Here is a 25,644-nt window from a genome sequence, read left to right as displayed (position 1 = left end):
TATTAGTGACATTGAAACAGGAATCTTTTAGATTGCATGCATTTTGTTGCTGTTGTTGGTTTACGTCGCACTAGAGCTGCACAATGGGTTATTGGCGACGGTTTGGGAAACATTGCTGAGGTTGATTAGAAGACACGCCATCACAATTTTGATCCTCTGCGGAGGGAATGGCATCCCCGCTTCGGTAGCCCGACGAACTGCGCGCGAAGTCGAGCACTTTACGGTTGAACAGTTTGAAGAGGACCAATACCGCACACTTTCGGTCCCATCGCAGTCTGATCAAAGCCGTAGCCAGTGATGCTTGATTTCGGTGATCTGCTGGGAGCCGTGTCTTAACGATCAGTCCACTGTTGGACACTTTTATATACGGTGAAAAATAAAATGTAGCAATTTTGTTATTAAAATGTTTTAAAATGCTTGAAACAAACCTGGTTCAGTGACTTTGTAAGTTACGCAATGAGATCCTGGACTTATTTCATTCATATTTATTTCGGCTCTTGATGGCCCTTCGACTGAAATGTTCAATACTCCTGCTCCGGCTTCTCTGGTGTACAAGTTGAACTCACCTGAAAATGAAATAAATGATTTAACTACAGGAATCATATGAAATGACAAAAACCGGAAATTATCTCTAACGCTTTATTATATGTCATATAATAGCGCAAGTCATTTGATGCTATACTAAAATTTAATACTTCAAATGCGAGAATAGTAGGTTCATTTCATTTTTACTCTAATTAAACAGCCTATTTTGGTGTTTTTGGTGATAAGAGTTTCTGCTCATATCCAAATAAATTTAAGTCAGATCTTTCAAAGCAATTTGTGGTTTGCTTTTTTCTGGTAAGCACGGTTTTTTTGATACCGAGCAATTTAGTCAATTTTTCCATCTTTGTTTATAACAGCGTATGAATTAATTATGTTGAATACGTAATAACGTTTACGTTTGTTGTAGTATAGCCACTTTTATCTTTTGTGCCACTAAATAAATCGGATGAGCAGAGAATTTTTTTGTATTAGGGAAAACTTGCGTTCGTGAAGGACTATTCTAATAAAGCTACACCTTCTTTTAATTACAAGGAAAAGGTGGATACAAGTACTTTTTTAGGTCATTTTGCATCTTAGTTTTCTACTGTTATTGAGGATACTTGATGTTAAACATTTTAGTATGCACAAGAGTTTGCGAATAGAGTCTACTTTACGAAGAATTTAGTTTACGAATCCATTGTTGTAATTCGAACCAGTGTACTCGAACCTACCTCGATTAAACTTTATTTTTATAAAATTAAGTACTATTTCATTACGTCTTTAACAACTGTAGTCTTTATAAATAAATATTTCTATACATTATTTAATTGCTATCGTGTAATATATTACGAATATTAATGTATAACAGGAAGAGAAATATTGAAACAAATATTATCTCAACAGTCAATAAATTCTTTAGGCTGTCTTGCGATCACTGATCATCTATCCACATTTTTTTGTGAATGAGTTGATTTTTTAAACTGAATCTGCATGGCATAATAATCCATCCCGTTGTTAGAATTGTAAAAAGAATTTTTTTTTGCAAGACTTGCATTTTTAAAATAAGCCTTAATTATTTTGTGAGTCAAATAAAACTAAAGTTGAAAGTATACTGTTAGAGACTTTGTAGTGCCCCGTGCTGAATACCGGTAAAAAGTACTGTCACTCAGGGTGCCTGTACTTTTTAACGTAAAATCGATTTTTAACGGAATGCTTTACAGAACAAAAATTTGATATACCATAATTTTTACAGTAATTAATTACAGTAAAATCAGTGAATCGTTCGAATTAAGTAAATATTACGATAACAATGGATTTTACGGATGATGAACCCAAAGTGCTGGTACTTTATATCGTAATTTGAACCGAAATTTTTCACTGTGTGTATTAAACCATAATATCGATCATGTTTACTGAAATCTTAATACGATGTTAATTTGACTTACAATCGTACATTAAAACCCTATTATCGTATTTTATAAACTTGATTGCACAATGTCATGGTTCAACTTGAAAGTAAACATGATTCGATTTAACAGCTCATTAAGGTTCGGCAAATTTACACCGTCCTTAGTTTTCAGGGTACCAACATTATGGTTGAAGGATATTTCTACGAGTTGAGAACTTACAGGGCTCATTAGCACCACCTCGTTCTAGACCAAGACCTCCTGCATGGACCTTGTGGGCTCCGAATGTCTGCAGACTTCCAATAGTGAACTGGAACGGGGAACCGGGTATGTGGATTTCCTTGGATCTGACACTGATTGTATGGACTCCTGGCTCTTTGGACATGAAAGACACACCGTACAGGCACTCTTCCATGTCAACGATCACAGCGTCTTCTGTTACTGCAGTCGGGTTGGTAACTTTTCCAGCCATGTCGAAGGCATTAGTACCTTGAAAGAAATCAATAAATTGAGAAAAATATTTTTCATGCTTATTTATTTGAAGATGAAGTTGATTTTACTGTAATAGCTAAGCTTAGTTTAGCGAGTTATGACTTACGGGTAACAGTCTGATTGGTTGAGAGCCAATTTTTTTAAAAATTTATTTTATTTAGTTGAGGTTTTCTTTATTTATTTTTTAAAAAGAAACGTAACAAAATTTTCCTGTGGATTTAATCTATAACGAACTCAAATTTATCTTGGGTATCTTATTAAAAATTAAAAATGTGTATTCTTCCTTTCTGCATTTAAAACTGTTCAAAATATCTCTATTATCTTAAATATTCAAAACTTCTATTTTAAAATTATCTGTTATATATTATCTATTAGCAAAATGATTCCTGAATATTCAGATATTTTGTGAAATAATTATCTTTTCAACATTCCGATTTTTGGCGCTATTATCAAGTTATTTATGTTATTATATGCCAAAACAAACTTTTTATGTTGCTATAAAGTGTGAGTTTCTTTGTTTAAAAGTTATTTATAAGCGAAAGTTGCTGTTATTTATAAAGCAATTGTCAATCCAAAGTGATGCCAAATTCAACTGAAAGCGATAAATTTTTTCAATTGAAATTGCCCTCACTTTAAATGAATAAAGAAATTATTTCAGTGAGAAAGAACAATAACTCATTTTTGTATATCGAAAAGCTTAGATGCTGATTGTATAATTCTAAATTGTTCGGTTGAGTTTGTACCTGGTAATCGAAATATCAACTTCCCTTCTTGTCCAATATCAACGACAGGTGCTTGATCAACTTTCTTTTTGATAGTTTCTCTAACGTTATTAGACCCAGGACCAGTAACTTTTACAGTAAATGGACTACCTAGAATAAAGAGGAGTATTAGTTTTTTGATACAGCTTTTGCCAAAAATAATAACACATGCAAACTATTAAATCAAAAAGAATACTGAAGGAATGTTATAAATTAAAAAATTTAAAATTCATTTTCGGATGCATTTTGATTCATAAATGTATAAAAGGAAATCTAGATAATATAAAATCTTTATTTGTATTCATAATTATTGTTCTGGTAAAAGAAAATAGGAATATGAAAGATTTCGAAATTTCGAAATTCTATTACATTTTCTAAAGTTTTTAAACTAATTGTAATCATTCTTTATAAAGTTAAAATATGGTTTCATTCATTTGTTTTAAATGCTTATAGTGTGTCATAATAAAAAATATTGTAGATTCATCCGAACTTCAAATAACTACTATCATTTTAGTTAAGGTATTGTATTAAATTTTACAATGTATTAAAGAAAAACGAGTATTAGTTTGTAAAAATACAAAATGAGGCGATGAAATCTGGTAAAAGAAATTAGTCGTTTTTTTTAAACAAAGTTTAGAACAAAACGAACAATAATAAAACGAACTATTTTAGTTATTTTAGTTTAGTTTATTTTATTTCAGAAAGTTTACGATCTTCCGCATTTTATTTTTACCTGGTATATGATGATCAGCAAATTTGAGATTAATGACGTAATATCCTGGTTCAGATGGTTTGTAAGAGCAAACTATGACACCTTCACCTCTGTCTTCGCATTTAAGTTCGGCAGCACTTCTGCCTTCTACTGAAAAATTTATTCCACCAAAGCCTATGGGAAAAAATAATAATCAAAAGTTTTATCAATATAGTAAAATATCGAAAATTATTTTTTTTAAATTTTATACTTATAATTCGTAATGTAATCATCATATATGTGCAATGTAAGTCTCTTATGGATATTGTCTTCTAACAGTCAAGTGCAGAAAAATTCTACATTTATGTTTTCTTTTTATATAGTAAATAGAAAACAGTTTTAAAAAATAATATGAGGTATGAAGGGTGATCTGTAATGACCGCTTTTAATATATACTTCTCAGAAACTTTGTCTAAAATGAAGACAAAAATGTATGCATTGAAAATCGCAAATTTAAGTGTGGTCGCTAAACTGGGTTAACGCTCATAAGTAAAGCTAGGTTATGAAAGTAAACACTATCCAATCACCATATATAGAAACCAGTTTGATTGCCGAAGAAAACAACATAGATTTAGATTAAAGATGATTATTGGAAAAAGATCAACGTTTCATAAGGCTATAAAATTGGTTTGTACAGAGCAATAAAAATAAGAGAAATATATATTTCAACAATTTACGTTTTGGGTTCTTGTTCTGAATTACTCTGCAAAATTGATGAAGTATTTTAATGAAATTTATATATAGACATTATAGTGGGTGCTTGAAAAACTCTATACCCGACTTTAGCGAAATTATGTTCAACGCATTTTAATGAAAACTATTATAAATAAATAAATATATAAAAGGAATTATAAATAAATAAATGTACGAAAGGAATAAGAAATAAATAAATGCAATAAAAAGAATTATTAATGAAATAATTATTAATGAACTAATTATTAATGAAATAATAATTAATGAAATAGTTATAAATGAAATAATAATTAACGAAATAATTATTAATGAATTAATTATTAATGAAAGATCTATTAGTAAAATACTGTTTCAAGAATTCTTTTTCACACAACGTTTTTAAATTTCTTCTTTTTAAAAATTTCGTGACATTTCTTTCAAAAATATCATAATATAGGAGTTTTCGACTTTTCCGTAGAATCAATTGTTTCGCTGACGGACAGAACAAACAAAAGAAAATTCGAAGAAACAATGTCAGTTTCTGGTCAATTTCCCAGTTTAATTTTATAAGATTTTACAGAGTCTCTTAAGTGACACGTAGTCTAGCGTTGTTATGATTAAACGTAATTCGATTTCAACAGACCAAATTAAGACTTTAAGTTTAGATTTCAGCATTTAGTTGAATACTCATTAACAACTGACTGAACTAATTCTCAGTGGTTGGTTAAACATGATAAAGAAACTGGTCAAAAGATATTTCTTTTCAATTTCACCAAAAGAAATTTTCGTGAAAGCAATTAGAATTGGGCAAGAACTTTTCGTAATCACTCTATATTTATCAATTTACTTACCAGCATCTGAAGTATGCAATACAAATTGATTATCTGTGTGCGTTTTGCCTTCTTTTAGGCCAGCTCCTGTGATCTTTACTTTTGTTGCATTACCTATATCCTTCACAAGGACATTTATTTTAAATGGACTGCCTGGAAGATGCTTTCCGAGTTTCTTCACGTTTATCTGATGTTCTCCTTCTTCCCTTGGAGTGAAAGATATGCCTGGAAAAAATATCATAATTCTTAAAATTTTTTAATTAAGAGCTCAATTGCCTTTTAAGCTTGGATTAGAAAGAAATCTTAACTAAAAATCCAATTTTTTAATAAAAAATTATAATTTGGATGAAACCTAAATTTAAAATGAATTTGTTTTGAAAAAATATCATGGTTATATATCAATATCAATACTGAAGAAAATTTAAATAAAAACTGAATGGCCCATAAGAGTATGATGATTAAGTCGAAACTTTAATAAAAGATCTAATTTCTTGTAAAAAATAGGACGATAGGAAGAAATCTTAATTAAAAATTAAATTGATCTGAAAAAAATATTATGATAACGAAGAATCAGGGTGCTTTTTTAGACCAATGTTATGATTCCTCTTAATCATGGGATTGGTCAAAAAAAATATCATGATTAAGAAACAACTTTTAAAAATTAAATAGTTTCCAGAAGTGCGTTGATGAGAAAAAACTTTAGTAAAAAATTGAATTGTTTGGAAAAAGTAAATAATTTTTTATTTAAAAAAAAACTTTAACTAAGAATTGAATTGGAAAATGTTACAAATTATTTTTCATTTGTCCATAAAAAATTAATAACAAAGAAAAATTTCCCTTCGTTCATTAACATGCAGAGGAAGTTATTCTGCATATTTCTGGAACCAATAGGTTATTTTCATGAATTATGCAAAATTTCGCTTCCATAATTATTTCAACTTTAAACGAAAGAGTACCGAGGGTAATTAAAGATGGAAAAGTAAATTCTATAAATACTCAAGATATGTAAATAACAATCTAAATATATTTGGCATTTTAGAAAGATAGATATTTTCTAAAATGCCAAATATCTTTGATATCTTTAGATTGATTGGTGATTTGTTGATTTGATTGGTGTTCAGTTGATTTTCCAGCCAAGTAGAATAACTTAATGAAAAGATGTACGATAGTGAATATATAAGATTAACATACCGAGGGAGCCATCTTGTCGTTTCTTGACAAAGCATGGCTCTTCTAATCCAGAAGGTGCGATTATGCTTGCATTGAGACATTTGACTTCTTTTTCTTGGACATTTAATGAGACTTCACTGGAATGACCTAAAGTTATTTGACTACGTTTTCGACCCTCGGCTGAAAAATAAAATCCAAAACATTAAATTTTAATATAAAAACATATCTCTCAAAAATTAGTAGTATAAAAGCCCTATCATTAGATAAATTGACTTGTTGATAATAATGGCGAGTGTTTATAATTCTAAAACTTTGCGATAATAATTCAGCAGTAATGACGTTGAAGTTGAAAAATACAATATTTGAGTATTTTAACATAATCAAAATTAGCATAGTCACAATTAGCAACAGTTACTTAGCAATTTAACATAGTTACAATTAGCAAATTAATTCTTTTTATTTCATCTGTTTACTACCTTGAATTGTTTTTTATTTTATTAACACGAAAAAAAAGTATATATATATATATATATATATATATATATATATATATATATATATATATATATATATATATATATATATATATATGGGTCATTCTCACAAAAACAGTCATTTTCATGTCCCCAGTATATTTTATGTTTGTTTTACAGCTTAAGAAGAAAAAAAATTCAGGGAAAGTGTCCTTCAGAATGCAAGCTAACAAAAGAATAAAAATAAAATTATCAATTTTTATTTTTTATTTATTTTAGGTAATTAAAATATACCAATGTGTCATTCCCTCACTTGTCCCCACTGCTGATTTAAAAAAAGAAAAAAATTGTTTCTGAAATACAAAAATTTTTTTTAAAAATTCGTGTTTTTTATTTCAGAATACTGAAATATAGAATTCAGAAAATCAATTTTAAATTGAATTTCTGATAAAAAATATTAACACAGCACTATTTTAAACTTTGTCCCCAGTTTTTCGCGTCATTCCCTCACAACAATGTTCTTATCACCTGCAATCTTCTTAGAATAAAAATATTTTAATAAAAACTTCAGAAGTTAACAACTGGCATCATAGAACAAAATTGCAGTATGTTTCCATCTTCAACTTAAAGAAGCTTTGCTGTGGAATAAATTTGAATGAATCAAACCAGGTAAAATTTTTTACATTTGTCATTCCCTCGTGTCATTTTTTAGAGTAAAATAAAATACAACTTCATCGAGAAAGTGGATAATTATATGTTGCTTTCTTGTATGAATATAATTGGATGTGATTGACTTCAGAAATTCATTAGGCCTAACTGTTATTTTTAAATTTTATTGAATTCGTCATTCCCTCACTTGTGTATAAAGTGAGGGAATGATTCAAGATGAGTATTTTCTTAAATTTTTTTTTTGTTCAATCGTGCCAGCCAATTTTATTTCCCAAACCTGTAAAAACTATTAAATATATAAGACTTAATTATAATAAATATTAGATATACTTAGTATGTTATCATTTTTAAACTTAAGGTAGCTGTAACTTAGAGAAAAACATGTATTAAAATAAAATATCATTCCCTCACTATTAGTGTCATTCCCTCACTTTTTAAATAGTAAAAATAATTAATTTACTTATTAATTAATTTGAAAAATAAATAAAAAATTAATAAATTAATTTATTAAATTAATTAATTTATTTATTAAATTAATTAATTAATTATTAATTATTATAAATTAATTAATTATAAATTAATTATTTAAAAAATTAATTAATTTAAATATTAAGTATAATTTATAGGATATATGCTTTCTTTATAATGTCATTACATATTTCTATTAATATAAAAAGTTTCAGAGCTTTTTATTCACTTTACTTTTTTGGGATTTTATGAACTGAAAAATGACAGTTTTCGTGAGAATGACCCATATATATATATATACATATATATATATATATATATATATATATATATATATATATATATATATATATATATATATATATATATATATATATATATATATATATATGTAGTGATTTTGTGGAGCAAGGGAGGAAAAAAGACAATAATTAATTTAAGAATTAAACTTAACAAATTTAATAAGGAAAGAAAATAAGTTTACAGAGACATCGATAGCGGAAAACTGCCTACACGTAGCGTTATAGGACAAAGGCTGATTGCTATAATTAGATTGTTCTATAGAAAAAAGTAAGTTAACGTCATATTCGGGACTTTTCCCGCCTGGACAGTCTGGCACCGTGGATACCGGGACTTTTCCCTTCTGGACAGACTGGCACCTTTCCACACGGAAGTAGGAAGTTTCGAGGATGACGCAGATGATGGTGAAATAAAACGTACTATATATATATATATATATATATATATATATATATATATATCTTTTTATGTTATTTTTTTTCTGTAAATCCCTTTCTTTTCTTTTATTATTCTAATCGGAACACTTTCTCACTTTTTTAAATTCACATCCTGTCCTTAAATCTATTTTTGGCTCAAGCATGCATTAATTAAAAGTAAGACTTATACTCTTTTGTGGGAATCACGCGACCTATTTCATAAACTAATCGTAATCACTAAGAATTCCCTCTTTCCCTAAATTGAGACATTTTACGGATTTTCTTTACAAAATTTTCCCTAACATATTGGCTGAAGCACGTTGAAATCGTGGCTTTCTCTCTCTGGTCATTCATCTGAAAATGATTAAATAAAATTAAATTGCTCATTTTTGAAATCCTGTGCCTATTTTCCTGCTCGGCCGACTACCTTCATTACATATGCTATCATTGGATGGCTTTAATAATTCATTAAGAAAGAAAAAAAATATTTAAAAAAAAAAGTAAATTAAGTATAAATTGATTTGAATGAAACTGTCACATTTTCTGGATAATGTCCCATATATCTCATTAAATTATAATAGAATAAAAGGAAACAGGAAGCACCAAAACATCAATAACATATCCCTGATTATTTAATTTGATTTCTGAAATGAAAGAACAAAGGGTTACCTGTAATTTTCGCTGTGAATGGACTTCCCCTCACATGTTGGTCCCCTGCTTTTATGGACACTTTGTACTCACCCGGAGATGGTGGTACATAGATAACACTCATTGTGCCATCTTTGTTATCGTGGCATGTAACTTCTGCTCTGGATGGTCCTTCAACGGAAACATTTATTTTACCTAAAAAAAGGGATTCAATATCAATAATTATCTTCTCTTAATTAAGAATGTCTTTTCAACCCAAAAATTTATAGACCTTTCAAAGAGCACGGTATCACTAAAAGTATTGAAATTTATAGTATTAAAAGTTAAAGGATGAACTGACAGTATCATATTGCTAAAATGGATGAAAAAAAATTTAGTAAAGAACATTTTGATTTCAAAATCGTTCTCCAGTCGGAAAAGCGGAAGGCCACATCAAACTTTGGAGTGATTGTGGTAAAGAGGTAAAAAAGTAGGATGTTCAAGAGAAATCTTCAATCGAAGGCCTTGGTCCACCCTGGGTTTGCCTTGCCAAATATGAAGAGGAAGAAATAAGACTGCTATATCAATGGTCCTTATTGGTTAAGAGTACCAAAATTTTGCAGAAAAAATTATAATATCCTAATCTTTCCCATTGACTACTGTTAAACAATAAAATATTTATTTTTTCTATAAATTACTATATGAAAATATAAACTTTTAAGTTTTTCATTAGCAATCTTTTAAAATACGTTTATGCAATTTAATACTTTTATAACTAGCTTTTTAAAAAAAAGTGCTTTTTCGTAAGTGAAAGAAAAAAAAATTTTTTTTTTTTTACTCTCAGAAATAAGAAAGCTAGTTTCGCAAGAAAAAAAATCGTCCTGCTCTGTTGTCCCATTTAATTAGATGATTATAAGTGTTTTTAATTACAACTTTTGAAATTTAAATAAATTGGAAAATATTTGCATGAAAATTAAAAATCTAATATATTGTAACAAATACGAAACAACAACAAATACGAAACAACAACAAATACGAAATAATATTTCATATTTTATTTCACCAAAACTATTATTTAATATAATTATTTAACATAATTTTTGAAAATAATTATTTAATATAAAAATTTGAGCAAACGATTTCATAAATGAAGTATTTTTTAAAATCAGTTTGGCAATGGGATAAATTTAATATTATTACGTTACGTAATTATTTTGAAACTCTGGATAGAGCCATATTTTTTGATTTATACCGTTTTTGACAGCTATTTTTAAGGTAATTATTGTAAGAAAATTCATATGTAAAGTTCACTTATTTTTAACTCACTTGATCACTACAATACATTAATTGACGTTGCCTAGAAGACATAAATAAATAAAGATCAGATAAAAAAAATATCGTTTGGAACTGGAACTTCACTTTTAATGGATTGAATATTTCAGAATCATTTTAATGTAAGTTTTTAGCTTAATATTCTGTAGAAAGTATTACTTTTCTGTCTAATGATTTATGATATCAAACCTTAATTTTGGTGCTGTTCTATTATTATTTATTCCAGCAATAAAATATATTAGCAAAAATAAATAACTTAAATGTTCTGATATCTGAACTGTGATTCAAAGTTTAACTAAACAATAATTTTAAAATTTTATCAAAAAATATGAAAAATAGTTAAAAGTAATATAACTTTTATAAATAAAGACTAAAAAAAATATGTAACTAATGCAATGTTACTTCTGAGAAAGCGTTATAATAATATATCATATTTGATTCTAATTTAACTAAATTTCTAATGTAACAGGATTTTGTATATAGATTAAAATTATCACTGTAATAGATTATTGATAATACAACAGCGATATATCTTCATTTAAAAGAGCAAATAATAGTAAACTCGTTTTATATTAGGACGAATCAAATGAAAATTTAAACAAAAAGTATAGAATACTATAGTTTTCTAATCTTTAAATGCTTTTCTTATTTTTATTTTAAGTGTTATTCTTGCACCACATTTATCCTTTAGTTGATTTTAATTTATACTAAAAATTAAAAATTCGTTAATGCATATAGATTAAATTAATTCTAAATTGCTATAAGATATATTAAAAGTCAAAAATGAATAAAATAAAAATTTTAAAAACATCGTATTTTATATGCCTTGTATTTTTTAAATTTTTTTTTTTAAACAAGTTTTGAAATTGTGTTTTAAGAAAGTTGTTTTATCCTAAAAATTTATTTTTCTGTAGTATTTTAGTTCAATTCTTTCATTTTGAATTGTATGCACAAACAAACCCACGCTATAAACACTTTATGTAAACAGTTCACTAGACACATTGAAGTAACAGGAAGAAGTTATATTTACCAATTGCGTTGCTTTTGTTATTGGATACAGTGATGTTGCATGGTTCACCAGCCACCCCTTGAACTAAACCATCTCCATATGCAGTGAGAGTTCCATTTGCTACATTATCTACGTGGAATTTGAATGGGCTACCTATAACGTGGATGAAATAAACCATTATACATATTGACTGATTTGATTCTGGGTGTCATTACATGCAAAAGTATTATTCCCTTATTCCCCCCCCCAAAAAAAAAATTTTAAAAGGTGCAAGATTTTTTTGTGAAGTTAAGTTTATAGAAATTATATATTACTTTTTTCATGTCTGTTAGAATAGTTTTAAACATTTTTAAGCGAAGCAACTTTGTACTCAAAAAGTGTTTGAGGGTACCAAATTTTATCCCAAAGCAATTTTTCACAATTGAACAATAGAAAACAATTCCGAAAGTTTTATATTTAAGGAATCAATTTCATAAAATTTTATACCGTAATATACTTAATTTTTAAACAAATGAACTTTAAGACATTTTTTGAATCAAAGTTTTTTTACAATAATATAGTCAAATTTTTTAATAGTTATTATTAAATAATTATCTCACTCTGTAAACGTTTATATAAAATAAAATAACACGTAACTAACTTTTGTATAACAATAGTTCGATTTTTGTTCCATCATAATTTATGTAAGAGACTTTTTGCATTTTGTATTACCGTGATCAATTTTTTATACAACAGTAATTGTTTGAATTTAAAGTATTATTTTGAAACAAATAATGCTTATTTTTAAATCGGAAAATGATTTGTATCACACACTCGTTCTTTAGATAACAAAAATCTGTAAGTTGTGTAAAATTTGGAAGCTTATTCATCAGATTTCGAAAAAAAAATATGAATGCAGAGTTTCGATAAACTTTATTATAAAGTGATTCATAAATGTATTTTCACCATTTTTTATGACTCTTTATTAGCTATTTAAACACTTTTTTTTTTCATTTAGGAAATGCGTTGTTTTTTCACATGATAAGAAAAAAGCCTTGATAATGGTTTTAATTTCTTTCATAGAGTGAATTTTTATTAAAAATATTCATCTTATTATTCAAGAAAATAAAAAAAGTCAGATAAATATAGAACATTTTGCCTATTAAAATGCCCTAAGGTTTTTGTAGTGTCAGTTAAGCTACACGCGATGAAGAAAAATTCCTTTTTCAGTGTCAAAACTTGGTCATTTCGCTTAGATTTCAGCTTAAGTAATGCTTGTTGCTCCAAGTTCTTAAACACAGTTATGTATGTATTTATTACGTTTCTTCCGTACTTTTCGGTTTGCAGATAGCAAAGAAATTCAGCTACTTTTTTGAAAAAAAATTGTTCAATTTTTTTGTGAACATCCCTTTGGTTTAGAGTTAAAAAAAGAGTTCGTGGAGGAATACATTTATTGGTGACTTTTGCCTGCGTTCGGCTAATTGAAAAGTACCAATTTTTTTGCAACCTCACCAGATATTTAACATTTTTCTTATGCAACACAGATCGCACACGAGTTTTTGCAATTATTTAAGATATCGTGCAAAAACAAAGTAAGATGGAAAAGTACAATGGTATCACTAAACACTTTATGAATTAAATTTCAAAATTAAATAATAAAATTAAAATTAAAATGATTCGAACACTAAATTAGAAATAATAATGAATAGTTAAATTAGAAATTAACTGTAGAACTTGCCTTGTACAGGTTCGAGATTGTGCTTGATATACAATTCGTGGCTTCCAATTTCACGGGGATCATATTTAAAAGTTACGGTTCCATCATGGTTGTCGATGATTACAGGCTTGTCGTATTTCCCTGAAGGCATTTTCAGTTTATCTGTAAGAAAAATAAGTATTTTACAAATCAATATTCCACATTTACTTTGATTTTGAAGAAAAAAGTTAAACAACAAACATTAAAATAATTATAACTTGCGCAGATGTTACAAAGAGCTAAGAATTCTTAAAATTAATGCAGTATTTTAACTGAGATTCACATTTCTAAAATATTTTTAAAAATACATGCATTTTTCGCTCTGTTGTATCATTTAAATAATTATCAAATATTAAGGTTTGTATTTAAAATTTGATTTCACGTCGATAGATTTTGTTCGAATTTTTCGTTTTGTAATTTAGAATTACATACTCGTAAAATGATCTAAATTTTTTTTCATATTACGATTCATAAAATTTTGAATATTAATTAAGGGAAATAATTATCCTTATAAAATAAAATAATAAAAAATTATAAATAATTTTTTAAAATTATTTTTTGCATAGATAATTTTCCTTGGATAAATAATTTTTGTTATTGTGTGCTTAAAGTTTTCGATTCGTTTAAAAAGTTTCTAATGTCAAAAAGAAAAAAAAAGAAAAAAAAGTGAAATCAACACTAAGCAAACTATTGACCGATCGATCGTCTAAACTGTTGGGACATTAGTACATTATTTTCCAGATTCTGACTATCCCCGATATTTCGCGAGTCAAGAATCTTAATTTATCGAAAAAAAAGGTATGTTTATTCAGAAAAAAGTAAGTTTTTGTGCTTAAATGAGCTTTATAATTAAGACATCATCTGCTCTAATTAATGAGCTTATATAATATTAGCCCTTCTCGAACCATCAAGATTGAGTTTTAGTACATGAAAATCCGATCATCAGATCAAAAGTCATTCAGAAGGTGTACTCCTTTATTTTTTCACTTTATATATTTTGACACTCATTTTATATATTTTGAATTTCGCGAATTCTTTTTTGAATTTCGCGTATTCCTTTTGGCTTTTGAGATGTATTGTTGTTAAGTTAAAAAAAAAACATGGATAATGGGCATGACAAAAAGGCACTTAAATATCAGCATCAGTTAAAGTTCAGTATGGAGAGTAAGAACACGTTTCCATGTTCTAAATCGAATTAAAACACAATTTTTTTAAACCTTTTCAAATATGCAATCATTTTGAGATTCTTACGTCATGGTCTCGATTACTCTTCTTCTTATTCATAAATATTGGAATTTAATGTTTTTTTTCCTTAAGAAATGATTAGGATAAAAAAAAGATTTTGTAAATTGGAAAAAGAAACTCTTTATTTGGTAGATTTTTTCTGACAATAAAAACGAAAGGCTTTGCTAGAATTAAAGGCGCTATAAGGAATAATAGTTATTTGCGTATTCCAAAATTCGTTGATTTATCCTTTTAGGTATAGAAATGCACAGTTTGTAAAGTTGAAAAAACGTGAAAAAATGGTCATGAGAGAAAGGCATGAAGAATAAGAACAGGCTTCCAAGTTCTAGTTCGGTTAAAAACATAATTTTTTAAAACCTTTTTAAAAATGTAATTAGTTTAAAATTCTTGCGCTGTGGATTTCCAAAAATTGAGATTAATCTTTTTATTCAATTGATATTCATCTTATTCATTCTTATAGACCTAGACCTTGATTGAATTACATATTTTTGTTTTTTTAAGAAACGTTTAAGATTAAAGGTTTTGAATATATATATATATATATATATATATATATATATATATATATATATATATATATATATATATATATATATATATATATATATATATATATATATATATATATATATATATATATATATATATATATATATATATATATATATATATATATATATATATATATATATATATATATAAACTCAAAAACTAACTCAGTGGCGCGACAGCCCATTAAGAGGGCCAAGGCCGACTGTGCCCATCTCAGTTTTCTTGACCTTGGGCTCTGGGGTGCAGGAGCATATGTTCCGGTCAGGTGGTCAGCCGAACGCGGAACCCCCAGTGTTAGTTCCCAAACATGCTTGGTACTCATTTTATCGACCCACTGAAGGGATGAAAGGCTGAGTCGGCAAAATAAAAGACAATTCAAGGTAGTAAACAGATGAAATAAAAAGAATTAGTTTGCTAATTGTAACTATGTTAAATTGCTACGTAACTGTTGCTAATTGTGACTATGTTAATTTTGATTATGTTAAAATACTCAAATATTGTATTTTTCAGCTTCAACGTCATTACTGCTAAATTATTATAGCGAAGTTTTAGAATTATAAACACTCGTCATTATTATCCACAAGTCAATTTATCTAATGATAGGGCTTTTATACTACTAATTTTTGAGAGGTATGTTTTTATATTAAAATTTAATGTTATATATATATATATATATATATATATATATATATATATATATATATATATATATATATATATATATATATATATATATATATATATATATATATATATATATATATATATATATATATATATATATATATATATTTAGTTATCTATAATGCATTCATTATTTTAATTTCATAATATTGTGTGTACTAATTTTTTTTGTACAAAAAAGCTAATTTCGCATTCTTTATTAAAACACGAAGTCTCTGTTTTCTAAACATTGTATTTTTAACTATAATACATCAAATGATTGAAGAAAAAAAACGTGAAAACAGTCTTAACTAAACAAGCTTTTATTTCTTCAGAAGCGTAACGGTTGGGTTATTTCTAACATAAACAAATGTTTCTTAAAATATAGTTTAAAGCTACGAAGCCCTTTGAAAGTTATAAGAGCAAACAAGAGAGTCAGGTAACAATTTCCCTTAATGTTCTTGTGATAATTCTCCGTTAATTTTTTTTTGATAAAGCCACCAACCTTGTTACATCGTTCAAAATGTCATTAAATACAATGAATTGACTGTAGACCCATAGAAGTTATTCATATGTTGCCAAGAAAGCTAAAATATCTAAAATCTGGACATACTCCCAACAATTTCGAGAATAAAAAATGTGTCACATTTGTCAAGGTTTTCGATTTATATTTTAGAATAATCTCGCTTAAAGAAAGAACATTGATAGAACTCTCTTTATACCTGACAGGGCTACCGAGGAAAGTGCAGAAGCTACTTTGGCAGACAACCAATTGTGATTTCATATTATTTCTCATGAATTTTAAAAGTGATTCTTTTTAATGAGAAAGAAATAAAGATTGATTCAAATCACGCAAATTTTTCTAGGTTCAAAATGATAAATCACTCCATGTGTTGAAATGAATGCTTCATGATATAATATAACGCTGAAGGTTGATATGTAACGTTCAGTAACGGATGAGGGTAGCAGAAACGTGTGTGTTTAAAACAGACTGATAAAATTTTTTAAAATAAGCTCTTAAAGGATATTTTAGTTGCTTCTATTTTAACTCCAAAAATTTTCAACTGACACGTAAAAATGCGTAGTTTCTTAATAGATTCAAACCTGTATAATAAACCCATTTATTACAGAAATGCAGTTATGTGTGAGAAATAGATTATTATATAGAGAAATTGCTTAAACGCTTAACTGTAAAAGATTTAGTGTAAAAGGTAGTTTTTAATTATAATTATCGATAAAATAAAAAAAATTGGGTGATGATAATTTTTTAATGCAATTTATTGCCGAAATAAAAGTTCACTTTGCACTAAAAGTTTAAAATTAAGAATGCAAAGCGTTGAATATAAGTTTTATGTTACTGAGCAAAGTATTAAATTTATAGTACAAAATGTTTACATTATGCATTGTGCTAAGTCTACACTGTAAAAATTCCGGATCAAATTCCGGATAAAAAGTATTGGAACTCAGGGTACCGGTACATTTAACTTAGAATCTTCTTTCAGCGTAAAATGTTATGTCACAAAATATCTGATATATCATAAGTTTTATACATGCAGTAGAATTTACTGTAAAAGCACTGAACCACTGTAATTAAAGGAATATTACTGTAAGAACTAAGGTATAAAATTTTGAATGGATTTTATAGTAAATTGGACTTTTCGAGTGATGCAGCCAGGGTGCCAATACTTTTTACCTTAATTTAATGCAGAATTTTTTACAGTGTAGTTCACATTTTATTAAGCGTAAAATATCAAATTCAAAGTGAATATTATAATTTTATTAACTTCTTAAAGTACCAAGTTTATATTATTTGGGTTTCAAGTTATTTGTACCAAGCAACACATAGTTTAAGCAAAAATATCATTCTTAAAGCTGTAGTGGTGTAACAACTTTTTAAATGAAGCAAGTCATCATTTGATAGTAAAAACCTTTTAATGGTAGTTTTACAAAGTGTAGTGGATAAAATCCAACAAAATGAAGAATCTCTTCATCACTTACGCCCCAACGTGACGCGAAAAGAATGTAAGAACAAATCATCTTGGCTTAAGTGGATTGATCATTTGTCAAGAGAAGAGGAGTCCTTTTTAATATTGTCACACCCGGCATTAGCTTTGTCTGAGATAGTTATTCTTGTTTGAAGACAGAACATTCTTGAAAGAATTCAGAAGCCAAGAAAAGAGGCAGGTAGTGCAGAATAGATGGGATTTTTTGACAACATTAATCACCTCATAGCTTTCTCACTTGAGATGATAGGGAGTTGGAGAAAAGGAAGCTAGAATTTCGAGCAAATAGCTTTTTTTCTATAGCTAGATAAAATCTCAACTGTCATAGCTGCCAAATTGGATTTGCACTTAGCAAATATTATGAAGAATGGAATAGTTATTCAATGGGTAAAAAATGTGCTTTGTTTTAAAAATATCGCAGTTGTGAAAGGATTAAAATGTCCAGGAAGAAAATGATACGCCATTGTTTTTAAAATTCAGTGCAGTAGTTTCTAATAGCAAAGTCTCAAAAAATTCTCAATTTTCATATCTTTATTAAAAGTGGCGCACTTCTTATAGTTTTTGACCAGGGCACTCAGTTTTTAGACTGAAAGTCATGTAGTTTTAATTATGAATTTTTAAAACATATTTAGTTTATATACTTTTATCAGGAAAAATGTGACGCATACTATAAAAAATTCCGACTCAAATTATGGTATAAAGTACTGGCATTTTAAGAGTATCTTCCATAAAATCTATTTTACCATAAAATACATTTTTAACGCAAATTAGTATACTGCAATTTTTATATTAATATTTATTTAATTAGAGTGATTCTGAGGCTTTACTATAATTCTGCGAAAATTACGGTATATCGGATTTTTTGTTCAGTAATATGTTCCGGTAAAAATAGATATAACGGTAATTTTTAAAGTGCACCTTTCACAGTTTTTGAATTAAACAAATAATTTTTAAATTATATTTGTAATTAATACAGAGAAATATGAAAACTTTTTCAATTTATATAACTTTATCAAAAAATACGAAACGCCTTTAACAGTTGTAGACTCTCAGGCACACAATTTTCAGAGCAAAAATTGTAGTTTTGCATTGATTATAAGAGATGTATTTTTTTAAACATGAGAATAATTTTATTATTATTTTTCCGACAAAAATGTTCATAGCTCAATGGACAAAATAATCACTGTAATAATTGGAAGATAAAAGAAATGTCGAAGAGATGGGAATCAGTGCCGATAATTTTTATAAATTCCAATAAAAGTGTTGCAAATCATAATTTTGAACATACATAGTATTTTTGAAATTAAAACTGACTTGAACGTTCATCTCCATTTTGATTGATATCTAAGCTAATTTAGCATAGTTAGTAAATTATTAAATATCTATTTAAATTTTTTTTAAGTATGCTTAAAAAATTTTGCATTAGCATCATAATGATGTTAATGCGTATAAATCATAAAATAATTTTTTAAATTTATTTCTATTAAAAAAAAGAAAAAAAGTCAAATTAAATTAATTTCAATCTAAAAATAAATGATTTAACGTACTTATTTTCATTTTAAAATATTTCCATAAAAGTAATAAAATTCCATTTGTAATAATCATTTTGATTTTAAGAAAATGAAAATATTATGCATTAAAGCATATTTTTTCTTAAATTTTCCCCTCTACAACAACTAATCGAGTTAAATAAGAGAAATGTGGGAAATAGCGCAATAATTGAATTAAACACTGTACAAAATCAATTTATTTTGGAATCTAAATATTCTACTAAGTGATGTGATAGAAATTAATCCGATTAATCATCAGGAAGAGCTTAATGATTAGTTGCAAAAACTTAAATTTGTTTAAATCCTTGATCCAGAATAATTCAACCCTTTTTTTAAATACTATTTTTTGGTTTTTAAGATGCTTAATTATACAAATAAGCTTAAATTTGTTGAAAAATACAAAATATACCATAAGTATATAACATTAGACTATATTTTAGTTGAGTTAATAATTACCATTGATTTGTAATCATCTCGTTAGACTTTTTTGGGAACTTAAACTAGACGGTACAGTGCTAATATTCTAAAGGAAGTAAAAGAGGAACAATCTAAACAAAAATTCATAGAAAACGGGAATTTTTAAAAATTTTTTAATTCATGATTTTATTTTTTATACCATTCAAAATTATGGATAAATGTTTCACCGAAGCACTTATAAATGCAAGGGCCTGCAGGCAACTTTATAATAATTTCTTCGCAATTACCGTTTAATTAAAAAAAGCCATTAAGTAAGCATGAATTGATTTCCTGGATAGGTTGTTTCAACTCTTGTTTGTCAATTAAGCATCACACCCGTGGTTCAAATGTTGTACAGTCCGCAAAAAAAAAAAAACGAATCACCCTGAATAACTTTCGTTCTAATGATCGGATTTTCACGAACTAAGTGTCAATCTTAATGATTCCGGGGGGTGACCTCAAATATGCTAATTAATTAGTGCTAACTATTAATTAAGTTACGAAATCAGACACAAAAACGTACTTTCTCTGAATAAACATATATTTTTTTTTACATATTTGGATTACTAACCTTCAAAATATAGGGGGTAGCCGCAATCTGGGAAATATGGTTCCCATAGTTTGGTCAGGAGAGCGATCCAAAGTTCGTACCCCTTAATGTTAATTTCACTTTTTACGTTTTTAGTCATATTTTTAAAACTATTAAAGCAATTCAAAGAAAATTGCACCCACTCATAAAACTCGATTACCCAAAGATAATTTCATGAAAAAAATAATTTTTAATAATTATTAATTATTTTTTTTTATTTAATTAAATTGAGGATGAAAAAATTTTGAATTATAAGGTATGAATTTTTTTATACCATATTAATCTACATGTTTTTCAATTGAAAAATCTAAAGTTTCAACCGTTTTTATTTATTAGAAGCTGAGAAAAATTAAAACTAATTATTTTTAAAAAAATAATTTGGCGACAGTGAAGAAATAATTAAATGGGGCGATTAATATTAAAATGTGATAAACTTGCGAGGAACTTGACTTCGCGCGCGTAGCGTAAAATTTCATTCATATTTTTTTCGCTAATAATCGTTTGCTAATCTTTTTATTTTTATTTCTTTCAAACAATAAAATAGGATATTTCTTTTTTAGTCGTTTAATATTTTATTTTTCTATTTAGTAAAGAAATTTGAATAAAAAACACTTTATTCAACGAATGTCTAGTTTTATAAAAGCGTGCTTCTGATAGAATATGATTATACACCGGATTGTGCTAATTTAATGTGATTATTTTTTATTTTTTGATTTTGTTTATCAATAACTGATACAATTTCAATAATATACATACGTATGCCTAGATTTGGAGTAATATATTTATCAATTTTTTGAATATATATTTCATAAATATTAATAAAAATACGTAGTCAACATTTTTTAGCATCTCTCACAACACAACATCGCAAATTTCTCAACATCTTATAGGGTAAACTAACCAATGAAGAAACACTTAAGCTTAGCTTGCTTTTAAAAAAAATCATAAAAATTTCTAAATTTGTTATTAAATGCAATTGTTTTAAGCTTTTGGTGGTTTAAATAATAAGTAGTAAGATAACCAAGTGAAGGAACAGTTCTTATCAGTGAATAAACACTAAATTTTCAAGTGAATGAATACTTAATTTTGAGAATGTTTGATGCTCGTTAGGAATCCATAGGCCACACAAATGTCTAAAAACAAGATTTTTCTTGGAATTGCAACATTTAACCACAGTTAACTTGGAAAATGTTACTTTTTTTCAGTCATGGAATGGAAAGTAAAATATGTTTGAATACATAATTAAAAAAATTTTTTTTTAATTTTTTTCCTCACAGTTTAATAGTCAATTCTAAATTATGAATGTTTATTATTGTGTAACCCGATAAAGCTTTTATTATTATTATAATTAGATCACTTTTTTGTTTACTCTTTTCCCCATATTTTTTGAACTTCTTTTTTATCTTAAGTATTTTTTTTCTCTTCCTCATACTTTCTGCTTTAACTTTTTTTCAGCTCTTTCAATCTCTTTAAATTTTCGTTCTTTTTCTGAAGTTAATGCAAAAAAGTAATTTATTTATTTTTCTTTTGATTTAACCTTCCTCTTTTTTCCAAATTTTTGGCCACTGTAAATGTGTCTTCCAAATTTCTTTTGATTTTCCAGTACCATTTCTAGAATTTCTCACTGGATAATAAATTAGAAAAAGGAGTTTCGAAGTTTGTGTAAAATCCATCTCTCATTGACTTATATCTAGTGGGTCATCAGCAGTACTTACCATTTACTTGTGGAACCGATTGTTTTTGCAAACTAACAATGCCTCAAGAGGACTTATCTCAAAATCAATTTTCAAGATACTTTCATTATCAATGTTAGTTGTCTCAGCTTCAGTGCCAAAATTTGATTAACCAAATGTTCTTTTAGAAATAAATTCTTCAATATTGAGAAAAGCACAGGCTATTGGATATTTGGGAGATTAAACTTTTCTGTCAGTGTTCCTTTAAAAATTTGCCACATAACTTGTGAGATTTCCATCTCAAGCTTCTGAAGAAATAGTGCATCGTTACTCTCGAAGCATGTGTTTTGTTGATAAGCTGTCTCGCTCATTAACTCTTGGTGTCTGTTTTGCATGCATTCGTTAAACTCAACGTTTTCTACATCAAATGGAAAAATATCACATTTCATAAAAGCATTTTAACTTCATCAGTTGATGCCTCAAAATCTTATTTAAAAATGGATGTAAAAATTTTCTCGACATATTGTTTTACAATTCTTTTGTTTTCAAGATCTAACGGGAGATTTCAATGAATTAGGTAGAAAATTGAACCAGAAAATTTGTTTTGATAAACAAAACTTGCTCAGTTTCAAATTGATGTGAGATTTATACCTATCCAGAACAAGCGAAATAGGGAATTTGATAGCATTTTTAATTAGCCATGAGTAGAAGCATTTACAATATATTTGTAAAATGTTGCTGCCGTCATCGTTTCATTTCATGAATCGCTTTTTCCAATGAAATATATAGCAGGGACTGATTCTGTAATATCTCAAAGAATTCTTCAGTAAGGAAAAACTACCAAGGGAGGTACTTTTTCTTTTCTGGGTACTTTAGAATATAAATCCTTATAATTTTTAGGGCCAAAAATTTTTCCCGTTTAAGGGCAGTATTCAACTCTTACTTCATCCGCATTGTAAATGCAATCACTTTCTAAAAGAATGCCAGGGCTACTTCCCTCCTAAAGATTCTTCTAAAGTTCTTAAAATCAGTATTTCGAATATTATTCTCTAAGGGAAGTTTTGCTTTTTGAAATTATCTTCGCATTGCACTGAGTCATCGGTGGATGTCGCCTTAAAAACCCTTTACCTGGATGATTGTCTTTAAATGGATTTTTCCTACCAGTTCCCGTTTGGACATTAAAGACCGCAATAAGATAAAAATTTGGCTAATTATTGGCACAAAAGCATGCAAAGAAATTTTCCATTCAAGCTTTTATTATTATTTTTAGTCAGTAAACATAGTTTATTAAGGTGTCTAAGGTATGATGTAATAATTATGCACTACATTTACAAAGATAATAAATAATATAAAGATAAATTTCAATTTTAAACGGAATTTTTTGATGTCCTTAAATTAAAATGTTAAGGCTAGTAGCAATAAAAAAAAATACTGCATTGATTTTTTTACAAAGTAGTGAATTGTTATTTTTTCCATCTAAGAACCTGTGTCTCTAATTTATTTTAAACTTATTTTAATATAGAGTGAAATAATTTAATATGTTGTGTAACTAAATGGATAATCCCAAGAAACGGAATCGAAAATATAATAACGTCATTGCTTTAAAAAAATAATGGATGATAATAAAAATAGGCATGTTTTGAGCGTCCAATAATGAAAGTCACAAGTTATTCAAGCCTGACAAGTCTTGAGTATGGGCGATTATATTTGAACGCTCGAAACATGTTGACTTTTGCTTCCCTCTTCATATGTTTTGAAGTCATTTGAGTTTTTATCGTCAATTATACTGTTTTACATTTGGGTCTTGATCATTATTTTGATAAGGATTTTACACTCGTTAAAGTAAGCATATGCATTTTAATATTTTAACAGGATTTATGTGGTCTTAAAAATGTAAGAGCATCAATGTTGTAAAAGATATATTTAACTTTAAAAGTTAAAATTTTGAGACCAGATATTTTGAGTTAATGAAATTAAATATTTTATCTTTTAAGTTTTTGTGCCCCCATTTCAGTATCTTGTACGAGCTCTGTTTAAAAAGAAAGTATCAGATATATGTAAGAAAACAAATTAATCATAGTAGCAGTATTTGGTGGTAAATGTAGCGTATCGTAATTGAAGAATATGCTGCGCGACATTTTATGGTGAATTTGCGAACGTAAGTTTCAGAATGTATCGAAACGTAAGGATGCAAATTTGCTAATCATTTTTATCCAAAGAAAACCATGTAAACTAAATATCTAGCAGAATGAAGCGATTTTTTAAAAAAGGAATCATACAATGTGCAACATATTATTTCAATATCTTATTCTTAAACATAACGTATTTCAATGTTTTTAAAATGGCACAAAACATTCAGCAATTCCTTGAGTTATAGAAAAAGGAAACATCGTAAATTATAGAAAACCTTGTAAATGTGCATTAGAATTACTATACAATCTTTAATTTTATTTTTCAAGTACTTTTTTTTCTTCAAACTTTCTTGCTTAGAAGACTCGATTAAAGCTGTAAAAATGATTATCCCTAAAATTTTGTATTCAGCTATAATAAGTTATGTTAATTTAATTTTAGTATGAAATCCTCGAATAAATATAGCAAAAACAGCATAATCTATATAATATCAGATAAAAAGTTCATGTATTTAAATTCTAAAAACTTCGAAAATCATAAATAATTTATAAATCGATACAAATTTTCTTTTCAAAGGGGATTAAAATATTATTATTTTTTTTTTTTTGCTTTTTGGACAGAAATCAGCTTAAAAATTGTCTATTGCCTAGAAACTTCGAGATATTTACTATTAACAAATAATTAAACCTCTCCCATCAGTCACAAACATTATTTCAATTTTTTTTACAGTCAGAGCGTGGTTGCCTAGCAACCTAGTAAAATTACGCATTCCTCTTTTGAATTAGTCAATGGGTTATCTTAATATATTAATTTGCGCAGGCGACTTTTTTTGGCGGTTTTCTGGACTATCGCCAAATATATAAACCTTTATTGCAACCCAATTTACCACCCAATTTTTTTAAAATTTTGTCTACCCCCCTAATTCAAGTGTCTAGATTCCAAATATGTAAAAAAAAATATATGTTTATTCAGAGAAAGTACGTTTTTGTGTCTGATTTCGTAACTTAATTAATAGTTAGCACTAATTAATTAGCATATTTGAGGTCACCCCCAAGAACCATTAAGATTGACACTTAGTTCGTGAAAATCCGATCATTAGAACGAAAGTTATTCAGGGTGATTCGTTTTTTTTTTTGCGGACTGTACA

General features: G+C 27.4%; 1 protein-coding gene across 2 annotated transcripts in view; it reads right to left on the bottom strand.

The window, feature by feature from the left end:
• The window catches only part of LOC107442083 (filamin-A), a 71,346-nt gene that overhangs the window by 6,000 nt on the left and 39,702 nt on the right, over positions 1–25,644 (bottom strand). For both annotated transcript variants that reach the window (XM_071178476.2, XM_087166079.1), the window contains exons 2-10: positions 13,615–13,759; positions 11,923–12,050; positions 9,603–9,776; positions 6,629–6,787; positions 5,459–5,662; positions 3,918–4,070; positions 3,167–3,295; positions 2,154–2,420; positions 429–566 (exon numbers count right to left, since the gene is read on the bottom strand). In XM_071178476.2, coding sequence (XP_071034577.2) covers positions 429–566; positions 2,154–2,420; positions 3,167–3,295; positions 3,918–4,070; positions 5,459–5,662; positions 6,629–6,787; positions 9,603–9,776; positions 11,923–12,050; positions 13,615–13,759 — 1,497 coding nt within the window. The remainder of the gene's footprint in view (positions 1–428; positions 567–2,153; positions 2,421–3,166; positions 3,296–3,917; positions 4,071–5,458; positions 5,663–6,628; positions 6,788–9,602; positions 9,777–11,922; positions 12,051–13,614; positions 13,760–25,644) is intronic.

This window comes from Parasteatoda tepidariorum, chromosome 6, assembly GCF_982258835.1.
Source record: "Parasteatoda tepidariorum strain Cologne lab strain chromosome 6, Ptep-v5.0, whole genome shotgun sequence".
NCBI classification, from domain to species: domain Eukaryota; kingdom Metazoa; phylum Arthropoda; class Arachnida; order Araneae; family Theridiidae; genus Parasteatoda; species Parasteatoda tepidariorum.
This window is presented reverse-complemented; position numbering and strand designations above follow the sequence as displayed.